This window comes from Colius striatus, chromosome 19 (genome assembly GCF_028858725.1).
Source record: "Colius striatus isolate bColStr4 chromosome 19, bColStr4.1.hap1, whole genome shotgun sequence".
NCBI classification, from domain to species: domain Eukaryota; kingdom Metazoa; phylum Chordata; class Aves; order Coliiformes; family Coliidae; genus Colius; species Colius striatus.
In genome coordinates, this window is record NC_084777.1 from 4,351,276 (window position 1) to 4,367,198 (window position 15,923).

The window sequence follows — 15,923 nt, forward strand, 5'->3', positions numbered from 1 at the left end:
TCTGGACTCACTCTGGGCTTGTCCCCGGGCATGCTGGGGCTGTGGAAGCTGGGTATCTTGGGTCTTTGCTCCCTGTGGCAGCCCTGGGAATGGAGAGTTCTCAGTTCTGTCCCCCTGACAGTTACCATCTGCTTTGGTAGTTTGGGGCTGGAAGCTGTGAGCTCCAGAGAACAGCTGTCAGGATCAAGCTCTTGACTTGGAGATACTAAGGAGCTGTTTGGGATGAGCTATGTGACAGTTTGGGATGAGCTGTGTGACAGTCTTGGTGGTGTTTGGCTGTGTTGTTGATGAGAGGGAAACAAATGCAGGGCAATGCTCCTGGTAACAGTGGTGGCCCAGGACAAGAAGGCTTCCTCTCTTGCCTGCCAGGAAATAGCACCCAAAAAACCCACCTTAAAAGTAACCCCTTTCTGCTCCTCCTTTTCTCTTCCTTTAGACTCTTACATGCTTTGCTCTGAGAGTCTGGGGTTTTTCTTTCCTTAGGATACCCTCCCCAGCACTTCTACCTCCTATGCTGGAAACTAAGCACCAGTGGGAAACTGTAACCAAGTGAGGAAGGAGAGGTTTGTAGTTCTAGACCCCTGGCTGACCGACCAGAGCAGCTGGGGAGCACGTCTGGGGGCTCTGGGGAGATGTGCTGAGGATGGGGAGAGGCAGGATGAGGCAGCTGTTGCAGTGATGTGGGTCTGGCAGCGTCGCAGTCGTGGGTCGGGGAGCCCCTGCTCAGGGTCCCTCCTGGGCAGCCCTGGAGCTGGCTGGGAGATGGAGACTAATCCCTTCACGCCCTGCTGAGTGCCCTGTGTTCAGAGCAAGGAGGAATGAAAAGCAGATGAAAATCCTGGATTTCCCTTTCTATTTGGCAGAGGGATATGGGGAACACAGGGGAGGAGGTGGACAGGCTACAGGAGCACAGCTCCACCTTTTCCCACTGCACAGGGCACTGGACCAGCTCATCCATCCCCAGTTATTTTGGGGTCAGCACAGGGCAGGTTGCTGCTGACAGTCCAGCTGGTTGCAGCATGGCACCAGACTCCATCCAAGACCTCCACCAACCTCGATTTCCAGAGTCCCTCAGTTGCTCAACACACCCACTGCCCTGGCTCTTTTGCCTCTGGAAATGAGCTTTGCCTTTATAAAAACCAGTGAATCTCTTCCAGGGCCCTGGGGCAAGGAAGAGGGGAAAGAGAAGCTCTCCAGGGGTTTGTCTCTTGCAAAGATATGACTCAGTGCTTGCTCTGGCTGGTGTTGCATCCCTTCTTCCCTGATGAGGTGAGGGAGCACTGGCAGGGGCTGCCCAGGTGGGCTGTGGAGGCTCCTTCTCTGGAGACATTCCAACCCAGCCAGACCAGTTCCTGTGTGCCCTGCTCTAGATGGTGCTGCTCTGGCAAGGGGATTGCACTGCATGATCTTTCAAGGTCTCTTCCAACCCTTAAGATTCTGTGAGAAGCTCATCAGAGGCAGGACACTGCCTTGCTGCTGCAGAAAGTCTCACTGAAGCTGGATGAGACCCTCAGGGCGCAGCTTGTTTCACTCTGGTCACTGACACTCCTGCCAAAGCTCAGGTCATGTTTTCTTGCTGTTTTCCCTGCAATTAGCAGGGCAGAACATTCTTTAAATCTTATTTCCTACCAAAATAAGGCTGATGGTGTCTGTCTGCCTGTGGCCTCTCCCCAAATGACTTCTGAACCTGCTGGCATGCTTCACACCGCTTTGGCTGAGGGCTCGTGGGTAATTAAGTGTGTGCAAAAATGAAACGAGATAGTTGAGAGGAAAAATAGAACCTTGTAAATGCCCCAAAACATCTGTAGCACGAGTTCATGTATTATTAGACACCAGTAAATGCACGTGGGATACGCTTCTTACCAACCCTTTAACCACAGAAACGTTTTCATTCTCAGTTGATACGTTTTTAGGCACCAAAAACTTGCCTCGAGATGCGAAACTGTAGGAAACGACACAAGTGGTTTCGGTGCTCGTGGGATGACCTTTTCATATTCACAAACCCCAAAATAATACTTCAGCACTCAATGTGATTCCTGGATCCAAGACTTGAAGGAAAAGCAGCATAAATCATGGACCCAGAGGTATAAAGTCGTGCGGGTCAGCAGAGCCACGGCAGCACTCGCCCACTTTGTTGTTATTTGTGCCACTGTAACCGAGAGATAAATCTGGCCCTTGGCCACGGCTGTACAGTATTGTTTGGAAGAACACTGCTCCTCCAAGCCAAAAAACCCCCAACACAAAGAGGTTTTTGCTGGCCATTGACAGAGGCACTGGAATAGCTTCCCCAGCCCAAACAATGCGGAGCGGAAACCTTTTAAAGTGGCAATTACCGAAGGGAAAATCGTGTTAAAAACATCCTTTGAGGGTCTAACAATACCTGGGACTACTAAAAGACTTTTACAATTCTTAATTGACTTTTGAGCCATATGACTGTTTGTTTCATCTCTGCAATACCCAGCTGAGGACTGGGCAATGAAACTTTCCCTTTCCAGCTCTCGCCAGCCTCCGTTCCCGTCTCTCACGTGGCTGACGGCAGTGAGTGTGCACTCGGCTGTTGGAGCACGATATTTTCATGCCCACTCACTGCATCCTAACCCACACCAAAGCAAATTTGGCCCAGGTGATTTGGCAGGGGCTGCAGGGTGTCAGCAAGCACCAGGGTGTGCTGGCTGCTGGTCCAGCTGCTGGATGTCTGTCCCCCCACGCTCCTCCTCCTCCTCGTCCCTGGGGCTGCTCCAGGCCCTCTGCCTGCTCTCGGCTGCTCACTTTCAATCACATCAGCTCTTCGCTCTGCCAGAGTCTGGCTCCAAGGTTTCACCCCTCACTTCAGATCAAGTCAGCTTTCCTGCAGCTTTCACAGCGTCTTTCCAATGTGTCTGGGGTTTGATGTATGTTTTCCCTGACGTTTGTGGAGCCAAAGGAGATACAGAACCATTGTTGGAACATCCTTTTCCATATCCCTTGTTAAGGGGCTTTGTTCCTGTTTGACTGGGTTTCTTATTTCCAGTAACCTCAGTTATTTACTTGTAGTGTTAACACTAAGTGTATGGTGCATGGTGGTGTTGCTTCACTTATTTCCAGGTTCTGGCATTTAAATCTGTTCCACCTTATTTCTCTTGGGACTAAACCAAGGCTGTGTGGAAACCTGTTTAATTTTGCTACTGTCTGGGTGATATACAAGGGGCTGTACTAGGCTGAGAGGGTGTTTGGGGAAGGATGGGGCTGCTCAGCCGTACATGAGCAGAGACAGAGCATCCCAAAGCCGTCAGGGCAGGAGAGGCTGCTCCTTGTCTCACAGCCAGTCACTAGATGGTCGTTTTGTGTATTCAACAGAGCAGTGTCTGGAGCTGAACTGGTGCTCCCAGTCTGGCCCCAGTATCATTGTACCAAAGGTGCTGGAGGGAGGAATAGCAGCGTGCTCAGAAAATCCAGCATGTAGCCTCTCTTGCCAACCATGAGGGGAATACATTTTCCTTGTAAATTACTTGAGATGTTGAGCTTCTTTTGGGAAGCAGTGCAGCTGGGAGGCACATTACCTTTGCTCCCTGCATCTGTGCAGCCTCTGTCCACCCTGTATGTGAGTGGGGCAGGAGCTGGCAGCACTCAGGGGGTGCCTCTGGGAAGTGAGGGGCTCAGTGGCTGTGAGAAAGTGACTGCTGGGGGACCCTGCAAGGCTCAAGGTGCTTTACCAATGCAACTGCCTTACCCAACACTATCAGACAGCTATGAAAACCTCACTCTGTGACTTTATTTTTGTGGTAGGTGAGAAGGGCTGGGTTGATTTCAGGAAGGAGTTTCCCCCATCTTCAAGGGCTACACCCACTGCAGTCTTTCCCTGCCAATTTTTCGTGGCTTTATAACCTTTCTCCTCTTTTCTAACAGTGATTTTTCTTTTCCTGACTGGCATGCAGAGGACCTGTGCGAGCAAGGATGGAAACTACAGTAACTCTGAGCACCTGGGAGACTTGAACTTGTCACAGGCTGATTGCTAAGCAACACAGAAAAGTGTTTTTCCTGTTTTTCTTTCGGTTACAAGCACCTGAGGTGGTATTTATGAAAAGAGCTCAGCGAAACACTCCGGCAGAAAGGTGATAGGGAGATAAAAGCTGCCTTTAAAGACAAAACAGCTCAAGAAATAGTCTTTAGCAGAGGAGCTCTGGTGTGTCTGCAGCGTGTCAGGCTCCAGCAGCCTAATGCCTGCTGAACTCTGCACTCAGGGGAGCGCCTGGGCCCAGCAGCACGTGGGAGAGCAAAACGCTGCGACCCAGAGCTGCAGCTGCAGCCCCCTCAACGTGGGGATGGGCTGTAACAAAACTCACTGGCTGGTTTGTGATCCTCTCAAAGACCTCTGGTCTTTTGTGCTTGTTTTCCTGCATCCCTCCTCCTTCCACCAGTGCCCTGCAAAACACTGTAAGGTCTCTTGGTGGTTTTCACAAGATGGACTCTGTTACCTTTGGCTTTCTGGGCATGTTTTAACGTTAGTGGTTATATTTGCCTTTTCTGTTTATCAGTATTTTCACTGTAAATGGCTGTGCAGCACTTTGCTGTGAAGGAATCAAGGCACCTCTCCCCAGAAATGCCTACAACAAAGCCTGCTGTGGTCAGTTGTTTCTTAGAAAGTGGTTTGCTTCCCTCCCACCCCTTGTGGTGACCTTGTTCTGCTGAGGTTTTAAGAGGCCACCAAGCTTGAAAACCAGAGGTTTGTGTTGTCACTTGCCACCCTAACAGAACGTGTTCAAATACTATGGCTAAGTGGATGGTTTAAGAAGTAGGGTTGAGGAGAAATGTTCCTGCAAGCTCCCGAATCTCCAAGGCTGGTGGTATAATTGCAGGAGTCTGCAGCCTCTGCAGGAGATGCCTTCGCCCAGCTGCATGCAGGGGCTGCAGGAAATGGAACACAGAATAGCTGGATGGGGAGGTTTAGATCCTAATTGCCTGGGGATTTGGTGTGCTTCCTCTGCTAGGAGCTGACAATAATCAGGAGCTTGCCTTGCTGTATTAGACGTCTGGCGTGCTTTCAGACAGGCTGGGGGAGAGCTGTGCTGCTGGATTTACCCAGTGGTTAGTCGGTAGCTGCCCGTGGGGAGGAGGGGATGCTGCAGCTGGAGAGCACGTGCCACCTGCAGAAGGGGCACAAAGTGCAGGGGAGCTGGAGTCAGCCCTCCTTGCTGTCAGCACAAAGGGTTCACAGTGCCTGATCTGCTGGGAAATAGCCCCAAGAAACACCCAAACCCTGGAAGCAGAGCAACAGATCCAACTGCCCTCCATCCAAAATACTCAGTGGAGAATTTCCTAGAAGCCACACTTGCTGAGCTTGTGAGCTGTGGCAAGTGGTGTGTGGCTCAGCTCTGAATCAGGTTAAAGAGGGGCACTGGTTGTGTTTGCAAGTGAGAATTGTCTCTGTGAGGGACTGAGGGCTGTCTGTGATCTGTTGGTCCCCAAATTCTGGGAGCAGCAGCTCTAACATCTGTGTACAGATTGTACTGAATGGAGCAGTGAGATTGTTTTCCCTTCTTACCCGAGCTTAGGGTTTTTTTTCCTTGTCTTGACATGAGAGGCTTATTATTATTATTATTTCTTATAAAATAATGTGCCAGCTGAGCCCAGGCAGTGGAACTAAAGTCTTTCAAATTAAATATCCAGAAGGTTTTGATTTAGGACCCAATGCAAATGTAAGAACCAGCCTAACTTCCAGTTAATAATGCTTTTCTATCACTAGCCCTTCCCTACCTTTCAACCAGCAACAAAAAGGGCTTCCCCAGCCCCTACAATAGAAGGAAGTGTCATCATCTCCATTTTACAGCGAGCAGCCTGGCCCAGAGCACGGCGGGGATTCACTCGCCACGCCTCGTGAGCTGGTGCCAGAGCCTGGGACAGAGGTTGGATAATGTTGTAAGTCCCACATAAAACAGCCCAGTTCCCATCAGAGGCTGCTGGTTCGTGTCCTGGTTGTCAGACAGCAAGAGCTGGTGGTGTCTGGTGCTTGAGAGGGGCTTGGCTGAAGGTGGCTGGGGCTGAGTTGTGCTGTGGTGGGAGCATTTGGGATGTTTGCAGGCAGCCTCGTGCTGTGCTGGAGGCAGCAACCCCTGGGAAAGCATTTCTGAGCGGTGCTTTGGGGTGGGCAGCATCACTCAGCTCATGGTCTGATGGAGAGGAAACCCAGCAGTACTGAGTGCAGGAACCGGGTCACTGTGAGTTTTGTCCTGTAGGAAATACACCAGAAAGCCCTGCTCAGAAGTGGAGCAGTGAGATGAAGGCGAAGGAGGGCAGTCTCTAGGAGAGCTGGAGGATGGGGCTGAGAGGGATGCTCGAAGGCCACATGCATGAGCTTGCACGTACAGAGGAGAGACAACATGTGGTCTGCACTGAGTCCTGTTAGTAAGAAACAAAGCAAGGTCTGAATCTGCAGGTCCTGACCCAAGTGGATTGAGCTAAACCGGGCTGAGAGTTTGCAAAAGCCCCTTCGTGTTACCCACTCCACGTTATTTACCGTGCAGAGAAGCCCCCAGGCTGGAGACTGTGGCAGAGGAGCATAGATTTGTGTTGTGTAGACTCTCCAGTGTTGGCCACATGGCTTTGTATTTATTCAGCCACGTGCTGATTGCAGAGTGGTGTTGAGAGAAGCAAAGTGAGGGCTTTCCCGAGCACCTGGTTCCTCGCTCCTGCGGCCGCTGAAGTCGATGGGACACTGACAGCTGACGTCAATGCAAAACACTCTGTGTTATGAAAAGCTGAGTTTGCCAAATGTGAGTCAGTCATTGACTGTTTGCTTAAATCCCCTGCTCCTGGAGTCGTGTGCATGTAAAATAATCCCATTTTCCAACAATTTCTAAGGGTGTAGGGGAGAAACCTGAGGGTGTGATCTGCATCTTCCCTTTTGGCTTGAGGCTCAGAGGCAAATGAGAAGCCTTCAAAAGTTATTTGTTTTGAATCTCATGGTTTTCAAGAGCCTGGCCCTGAGGGCTGAGTGTTTGGGGTTAGCTACGCTGAGCAAACATCCTGAACTTGGGCTCCTGACCCCGCTTTGAGTGTTTTGCTTTTCAGACCCAGAGGGTTCCCAGGAGAGGAGAAAGGAAACTGGCTGGCTATTTTTAAACCCCTGCAGTTGCCTTCCTGCCTTATATTATTTATTATCCATTATCAGAAGTGTTTCTCCCCTGAAACCATCTTTAGTGGTCAACCAAAGGACGGGTGAAAATTGCCCATGGAGCAGAGTTGCATCTTTCTGTAGAGGTCAGGCAGAGCTGGAGGCTTTGGAAGGGTTTTGCCAGCTGCAAATGAGTAGTGCCGGTATTTATTATGTGCACTCAAGCAGTGACAAGCAATTCCAGTGGTGGGCTGTGATTACACCAACCCTGAGAGATAAACACCAAAGCAAAGCAGAGTCTGTCTCCCAAAGACAAGACTGATTTGTGCTGGAGAGCCGGGCGCTGCCACCCCATGCTGTAGGGCCCCAGTGAAGCGATGCACAGCACCCGTCTCATTTCGTAACACATCTGGTGGCTGTCACGTGGCTTCTGCAGGACGTGGGTCCAAGGACACCTCTGTGCAGAGCATCATCACGGCCCTTGTGCAGCACAGAAACCTGACTGGCACCGTGGGGTGAGCTGGGCAGGGACCTGGGGCTGCATCTCCTCATTGACCCCCAGGGAGCATCCAAAAGCCCTTGTGCAGGGCTGGGTCCCCTTTCCCAGGAACTCCCCTTGACCCTCTTTGGCTCCAGATAAGAGGACAATAGCCCACATTGTCCTCTTGCATCATCCTGCCTGGTCAGTTTTCAGCTCTGAAGTGTCTGGCATGGCTGTCAGCTTTGTTAAGCCTTTCCTGTTGAGGCAGGAGCTGCTGGTGCCCTGGGCAGAGCTGGACATGTGAGCTTGGGCTCCATCTTCTCACTGGGAGTAAAGCTGCAGGGCTGCAAGGCCCTGGGAGGCTGATGTTATTTCAGCTGCGCAGGGAGCTGAGGCGTAAGAGTCTGGGTTTTGGTGGTGTCAGCAGCAACTGCCCAGACCCTGTGACACAGTTTATTTGCAGTATGTGAGGAGAGAAGGGGAAGAGCCAGGGGAGGGCTGAGAGCACGCTGTGCTCAGTGCTGGGGGAGGATAAATGACAAACAGTTTGGCTGTTTCTTCTCCTTGCCTCCGAAAACAAAATCGCATCGCAGGGTTTCAGCATCAGCTGGAGACTCGGGGCCTCTTTTAAGTGGGACCTGCAGCCCTGCACCCCCTCGGGCTGTTTCTCTTTCCTTGAGTCACTGCTGGGCCAAGCTCAGCCCCTCGCTCCCCACTTTGCCCTGACACGGGGGGGTCAGACTGTTCTGGGCACTGACTTGCTGTGATGCCTCGGTGCCATCCTTTCATCTCCCCGGGGCTGCTGCCCACCACCCCCACAGCACCCGTGACCCTGTCCCCCCCTAAAGCCCAGCTGTGGGGAGCAGAGGGCAGGGCAGAGCTCAGAACACACACAGCACTGTTGGCAGGGGGCTGAGCTCATGAGATGAGATAAAACTTGTCTGTTCAGACACAACCATGTGCTGTTACTATTCATGCACTTGAGTTCAATACCTTGTCTTTGGGTGGTGGGGTGTGAGCCGAGGTGCTGTACGCATTCCCGGTGCCACAAGCAGTGTCATCTCTGGAGCGTCTCTCCTTTCCATGCCCCTTCCCCGCTGCAGCTCGGGCTGGGGCGGGGGTCCCCCCGCAGCCCCCCGAGCTCGCTCCTCCCGCAGCTCCCGCCCCGCTCCCGGCGCTGGGGCGGGGGGTTCCGTCCCTCGCCCGCCTCCCACGGCCCCGCGTGTGCGTGTCCCGCCCCGGGGCCGGCCCGGCACAGCCCAGGGGCGGGCGGAGGCTGCGGGAGGAAATCCAGTGCCTGGTTTTGCAGCCCGGCCGGCCCCGTCCCGGCCCCGCCGTGACATCAGGCAGCTCGGGGGGCGGTTGCGGGCTCCCGGCGCGCTGCCCCGCTCTTGCGGGGCTCTCCCGCCGCGCCTCCCGGGCTGCTCCGACCCCGCCGCGGCTTTCCCTCCTTTCCCCTCTCCTTCCCCGGCATCCATCCCCGCTCCCCGGGCGTCCCGGGGGCGCTGTGGCGGGGCCGGCGGCGGGGCCGGGGATGCGGAGCCGATGGTGAGCCGCCGGCGAGCCCCCCCGCACCATGCCGCCGCGCCCGCCCCCGAGAAGATGTTCGAGGGCTGCCGGCGGGCTCGGAGCCTCTGGGGCGGCGTGAGGCTGGAGGTGGCCGGGGAGAGCAGCCCCGTGGTGCTGCACAGCTTCACCCAGCTGGATCCCGACCTGCCGCCGCTGGAGGTGAGCGCCGGGGCGCGGGGAGCTGGGGGGTGTTCGGGGGGCTCAGCCCAGCGCGGGATGGGAACACGGCGGGGCCTGAGCGCAGATCCCTGCTCTGGTCCGGAATTGGGCAGCTTGGCCCAAGCCAGCCCGGAGCTGGGTGCGGGATGGCCGCGAGCAGCCTGGTGCCCCCAGTGCCACGTCGGGCTATTTAATAAGTGGGTGCCCCTGCGTGGCTGTTGTGCCGCCCGTCCCTGTGCCGTTGGCTGGCCGGCAAGCTGCCAGGCTCTGCTGGGAGAAACCAAAGAGATGCTCTCCCTCGGGACAGCCAGGGAAGGAGGCAGATTGCTAAAACCGGCGGCTTTTACTGTTTCATTTGAGACTCGGGCAGGAGGCTGCTCGGATCTGAGCTGCTCGGAAAGGCTTCAGGCTTGTCCAAACCACACAAGTGTCCTCTGGGAAGGTTATGGGCACGGGGAGGACTTTGCTGGAGGATGCAAAATATTTGTGCTGCTTCGGATTAGGCCTGGGGCGGTTCAGTCAGACTCTGGTCCCCGGGAGGTCTGAGCCTGAGCGGTTTGTTGATGGCAGTGTTGTGCGGAGGCACCCGAAATGATCTCAGTCAGAGCTCTGCCTTGTTTCTTAGTAATGGACGATCATCTCCGGCGTGCCAGGAATGTCATCGGTTGTCGGCAAAGGGTGCGTTAGGAGCAGCTCGGCTGGAGGAAGCTGTTGGCGTTCGGGGGGTTGAGCCGTGGGTCTGGGCTGTGCCGTGTGCTGGTGCTGCAAGGGTTAACAGCAGCGAGGGGCAGCGAGCCGGGCTTTGCTGGGATTTGGAGCCAGCTGCAGATGTGCTTCTCCCTGCTGGAGGGGGGAATCGCCGCTAAAACCTTCTGAGTGCCCGTGCGGAGGGCAGGCAGCGTTTCAGGGGCTGCTTCTCCCAGCCCCTGACCTGGGATGGAGAGTCTTGGGCAGGCACCGGCTGGGAGGGATTATGCAGCTGTACCAGTTCACCTCTAGCCTGGTGGCAGGGGCTCGTCCGCTCTGCCCAGAGTTCATGAAAGCTCCATCCAGATTATTTCCCCCAACCCCCCGTTCCCCTCCCTGTTTGTCTCTCCTGGGGGTGGGCGTACTGACATTGTTTGCAGCACATCATCTGGTTCGTGTTATGCCTGGCAGGAAGTCCAACCTCTCCGTCCTGCTGCACTCCGGGAGGCCGAGGGGCCAAGCTCTCGGCAGGGAGAGGGGAGGAAAAGAGGGGGTGGTACAGCATGGTGCTCTTACCCCTGGGGAGAAGCTGCCTGGCCCATGAGAGCCTCCACATGCCCTGCCCAGAGAAGGCTCTGGAGTGCAGAGAGGGTTCGGCAGCATCTCAGGCGATGGGGGCTGAGAGTGGTTTTGCACCCCTCTGCTCACCTGAGCATGGCAGAGAGGGACAACTGCTCACCAGACCTCCTCTGAAGTCATTGTTGCCCATGTTTCTGCCCTGGGCTGTACGTGGGTCTGTGCAGCATCATGGTCAGAGCATCTGATTTTTCTCCCAGCCCTGAAAAACTTGTAGGCAAATTCCTCCTCCCTCTGTACCATCTGTTTGCAAGCAGTGGCAGGAAAAGTGGCATCCCAGAGTGGTGTGTGGTGACCTGGAGATGCTCCAAGAGCTGCTCACCTCTCCTGTGTTCCCATGGGAGGGCCCCTGCGTGGCTCACTGAGCCCCACTGGCCGTGATACGCTCATTGGCATCGTTGGGATGCACAACTGGAGAAAGGAAAAGAAAATAAGAGCCTCAGTGTTGTGACAACTGTCCTGGCAGCAGCCTGCCTTGGTTATAATCCTTGAGTAGAATTACTCTACAAAATGCATGCTGGGAGGAGAAGGCAGATTATTTGAATATGAAAACCCCTGTAGGCTGTCAGTGTTTGGTTAACCCCTGTTGATGTGGCCCTGGGGTCTGTGGTGGGAGCCTGGGGCTGCCACCTCTGCCAGAGGGAGCTGTGCTTCCCAGGCTTGGCATGTCCCCTGGGACAGAGCTGGTTTTGGTGGAGCTGTGCCAGTTTATGGAGTGGATAGTCTGGTCCCTCAGAGAACAGAGGATCCCTGGAAAGCCTCTGGCCAGGTTCACTGCAGGGAATGTGGATCTGGTTCTCCCTGGTGTAGCCCCAGCGGGTATCAGCAGGGCAGATCTTTGCCTGTATCCTCAGATATGGGGTGTTGATCCAGGCATTGCTTCGAGGTCTCACAGCCACATATTGCCAAGTGTTCTTGCCATAATTTTCACCACAGCAAGTGTCAATCCTTCCTGTCCAGTGGCAGCCACCAAGTGAATCTGATGGCCCTCCTCCTGGTCTTTGCTGGACGAGCATGCTGCAAAGGCTACTGCAAATGACACAGACTGAAACTTGCACGAGGCTGATGTTGCCAAGCCTCTAGATAAGTGGCATAACTGAGGAATATCAAAAAGTCTTCTGTCCTTGCTGTTCTGGCACTGTTTGTTTTCAGAACAATTAGGAGATTTTCAGTTGCTAAACACGTCCTCCAAAACTTGAATTGCTCAGCCCAGATGCCTTGGAGGTCAGGGCTTGTTCTTTACAGCTGTGAAGGAGGGGAGGGAGGGGCAAAGATAGCTCTTAAAAGCCATTTTCTTTTAGCTTCCTCTGGTGTCTTTGAATGAATATCCTTTTTCTCCCAGCCTGTTCTCCCCCCAGCCCCAGGCACAACCTGATATGCCCCTTGCAATTTGCCAGATGCACATCATCTGTTGGTATTTCTTGGATGGAGACCTGCCTTCTGGCTTCTTTACAGAAAGGCTTAGAGCTGGGGGGCAGAGACCAGCAGTAGGCTGGGATGCTGATTGTTGGTGATTGCTGCAGGCTGGGAATAGCAGAGGTGTGGGGGATTTTTTTGTTAGTATTTCATGTGCTTGCAGAGGTGTTTCTGCATGTGTTGGTGTAAGGATTGTGTTACTTGGAGATTTTTGTTCTATGTTTCTACAGGAGTGGGGAGCCTTCTGGTACTAGGATCTGGCTGAGATGTTAGTTGATTTAGTACTAGACTGGCAGACCTGGAAACTGAAATCCTTGTTTATCCACAGGCTGGATGGGCAGCCCCCCAATCCCAGCCACCCCTGCACCTCAGCTTTGCTCCCAGGGCTCCCTGCAACAGAGGAGGCAGAAGGTCCTGTGCAGCAGCTTCCAGGCCCCCCAGATCACACTATTGCTCTGCTACAACCATCTATTTTCTAGCTATTGGAGCGGGATTACCAGACAGGAACAGCTAAATGCAGTCTCAGAGGATTTCCACACTTCCCTGTGCCTGGGTTTGGCGTGTGATGAGCAAAAAGAGCATTAGCCACAGGGACTCGGGTCAAGCTCAGTCAGCACTGCTGATTCAGAGCTGGGGTGTCAGCTCTGACCACCCCACAACTAGGGCCAGAGCATGGCTTGTTTATAGGGTCAGAGCATGGCTTGTTTATAGGGTCAGAGCATGGCTTGTTTATAGGGCCACCTGAGTTGGTCCAGCCATAGGAAAGGCTTCACCACTAGCAGCTCCTCCATCACCCTTTCCTGCTCTCTAATTGCCAGCCGCTCTATCCCCCGAGGGATGTGTAATTGAAGGAGCAGGGAGCTTATTTAGGTCACTGTAGACCACATTTAGAGGCTGGGCATCCCCTGCTTGTACTTTCTCTAAGCCCGTTATGTCCAGAGCTGCCCAGTCACTGGCTTTCAAGCAGACGTGTTCCTTTTATTTAAATATATACTTTCAGCAGGGCTGTTTCAGTTCTCAAATATTTCTTCATCTCCCACGGACTCAGCAAGAGGGGGGAAAAAAATGTGGTTGCTAAGGAGCAGGATTTAGATACAAAGCTGGCCGAGCTGCTGGCGGGGGGCCCGGGGGGCTCCAGTGCAGCTCGTGGCAGGTCAGAGTTTGTGCACTGCTTTGGTGGGTTGGCACCTGCGGGCTCTGGATGAGGGGGGTTGGGATTTGAAGGAGTATTTGAAGTGGAGTTTAGGACTCACACCCTCCATAGATCAATTTGTTCATCCTGTGCTGTTGGTGTGTGGTGCTGGACGGCAGCATCCGTGGCCTGTCCAAAATGTGTGTTGTCTGCTGTGAGGGGTCTGCAGGACCTTCATTCACAGTGAGGAGCATCTGTAGGCTGAAAGGTGAGGCTGGGCCATGAGGGCTCTTACGAGAAGAGACTTGGTGCCCAGGGAGATCTGTTCAGCCTCATGCTGGAACTGTATCGCTGCCTCTGACTGGAAGGTGCCTGCCTGGGAAAACGTGCAGCAGGGGAGGAACTGAGCTGTTTGGCTACGTCTGTTGTCAGTCTGCCTCATTCCTGCTTCTGTGTGGAGACTCACCTGCAGCCCCAGCCCTCCTGGCTCACTGAGCTCCAATAGAGATGCATTTGGACTTTGTTCCTGAGTCATTAGGGAAAGGGAGCAACAAGCTCCGGCATGGAGTCAGCCCAGCTGCTCCCTGGGGCCCGTCTGAAGGGAGGCTGGCACAGGGGCAGCTCTGCTCATGCAGAATCTGGTGCTAGCAGGAGGGCTGTTGAGGATGGGCCTTTTATTCTCTGCACACCAGAGGCGACAGGAAAGTCCTTTCCCAAATCTCTGCGTGGGCTGGGCTGTCACATCCCGTGGGCTGCAGCGAGCAGACACTGTTCTCCTTCAGTGCAGGGAAGTGGCAGCTCCACAGCACTCAAAACTTCTGTCCCTCTCTGCCTGATTGGTACAGGTTCCTAGAGGGCAGAGCTTTTACATCAGGCAGCCACCAAGTTTCTGTGTAACACACCTGAGGGTCGGCAGCTCTGTGACAGCCAAATGTCAGCACAGATTAAGCACATGCAGAGAGGCCCATGCCTGGCGCGTTTCACTTGTGTAGCTTGACAGCAGCGAGTTTGTTTTCATTACACAGTTGGTATTTTGATGAGCTCTGCTGTCAGAAACACGCTGGGACCAGGAAGGGTGTCTGCCCACTCCAGACGTGCCTGTGCACCGGGGTCGCTGGGCACAGCCGCCTGGCGAGCCCTGGGGTTGGCAGAGGCAGGATGGGGATGACTCCAGCTGCTCCAGCTGAGTCCTCAGAGCTGACAGGGGAGGTAAAAAGTTGCTTTAACTTGCAAAGAGAACAGATTGGAGAGGAAACTCATCAGAGGCAACTTCTTCTGGAATGCTGAGGCAGTATTTTTAGAGCGGCTTTTCTTTCTGCTAACCACACTTCAACAAACAGCAGCTGAGCTGTGGGTCTGTGTGGAAACCTGCTCTTCAAAGGGCTCGCTACCCGTCTTACCAGAACTTCTTTTCATGTGATGGAGCAAAACCACACAACCTTTCCCTGCTCTTTGCAGTGGTTGGGTGTCCATGGAGACCTGCAAGCTACGAGCCTGCCCCGGGCGCCCCGCTGCAGCCAGCCTTGCTGTTTGTGTTTGGTTTGGGTTTGCCTCTTAGGCTTGGAACTAACTTCAGGAAACCATCATTTCACCAAGCTAGACAAAATGAAACATGTTACCTGAGACTGGCAGGGCAAAAACTCAGCTGTGGGAAGGGAACAAGGATGCTGAAGCACAGTGTGGTCAGGGGGTTTGGGACTTCACCTTTCAGTTTAGGTCAAAAGCCCAGGGATTTTGTTCAAAGACACTTACCTAAAAGGTTCAGCTCAGGACCTGCTGCTGGTGAGGTCTGACTGTGCATCAGAGCAGCTGCAGAGTCTGATGAGCTGCAGGAGATGGAGGATTTTGGGGATGTGAAGTGGGGCTGATGGTGTCACCTCTGTTTCTCCCATGCTGCAACCTCAACGATCCCTACAGACTTTTTGGAGCAAGCCTAATGCTTGATTTGGTTTCTCGTCCTAAAGCAGCCCAACTTGTCTCCAAATGTTGCTGTTTGTTTGCTTTTGATTAGTTTTTTTTTAATTGGATATTTGGTCTCAATTACAGTTCTGCTGCTCAGGACCCTTTGGCCAGATCCTGTGCCAAGCAATGCAGCAGCAGTGCCTGTTGCTGCTGGCTGTCCCTGGGATAACTGGTGACTGTCCCTGGGATAACTGGTGACTGTCCCTGGGATAACTGGTGACTGTCCCTGGGATAACTGGGTTTCTAGACAGTGTGGTTTACTAGATCCAGTCCCGATTTCAACACTGAGAACTGGCACTGAGAGAAGCCTGGCTGGTCCCTCCCTCGAAGCTCGCTGGGAGTGACTCAGAGCATAGCTATGGCTCACACCAGTGTCATAACAAACACTCCCTGAGGTGCTTCCTGGGGAGGGGGTATCCCACAAACTCCATTTCTCACTGTCCTTATTCCCATGGGTTTGAGCATGTTACTCAGCAAAACTTGGCTCTGGGAGGAGGGGGCTGTTACAGGCTTGACCTGTCTTAGTCCAGGCAACGTCAGAGGAAAAGAGGCAGGTAAAGGAAGAGGAACACCTCTGCCCTCCCTTCTGATGCTGCATCGTGGTCATTGTGCAGATCAGCTTTTTGGGTAGCCCAAGGTTTGTCCCCTCAGATAATTCTGAATGGGGAGGCAAGCTGTAGGGATGCTCACCTGCTGCTGGCAGTCCCAGGGGATGAACAGAGCAGGGTGGCAGGAACAGACGAGTCAATAGTGGGAACGTGCCTGTACTGGCTCACCCAAGTACCGTGGCC

General features: G+C 53.8%; 1 protein-coding gene across 4 annotated transcripts in view; it reads left to right on the plus strand.

Moving 5' to 3' along the window:
* The window catches only part of RALGDS (ral guanine nucleotide dissociation stimulator), a 56,231-nt gene that overhangs the window by 22,825 nt on the left and 17,483 nt on the right, over nucleotides 1-15,923 (plus strand). For 3 of the 4 annotated variants that reach the window (XM_062011382.1, XM_062011383.1, XM_062011384.1), the window contains exon 1: nucleotides 8,853-9,299. The exons of the other annotated variant lie outside the window; for it this stretch is intronic. In XM_062011382.1, coding sequence (XP_061867366.1) covers nucleotides 9,117-9,299 — 183 coding nt within the window. In that variant the 5' untranslated portion in view covers nucleotides 8,853-9,116. Of the gene's footprint in view, nucleotides 1-8,852; nucleotides 9,300-15,923 lie in introns of those variants that run through there. 4 annotated transcript variants of the gene reach the window in all.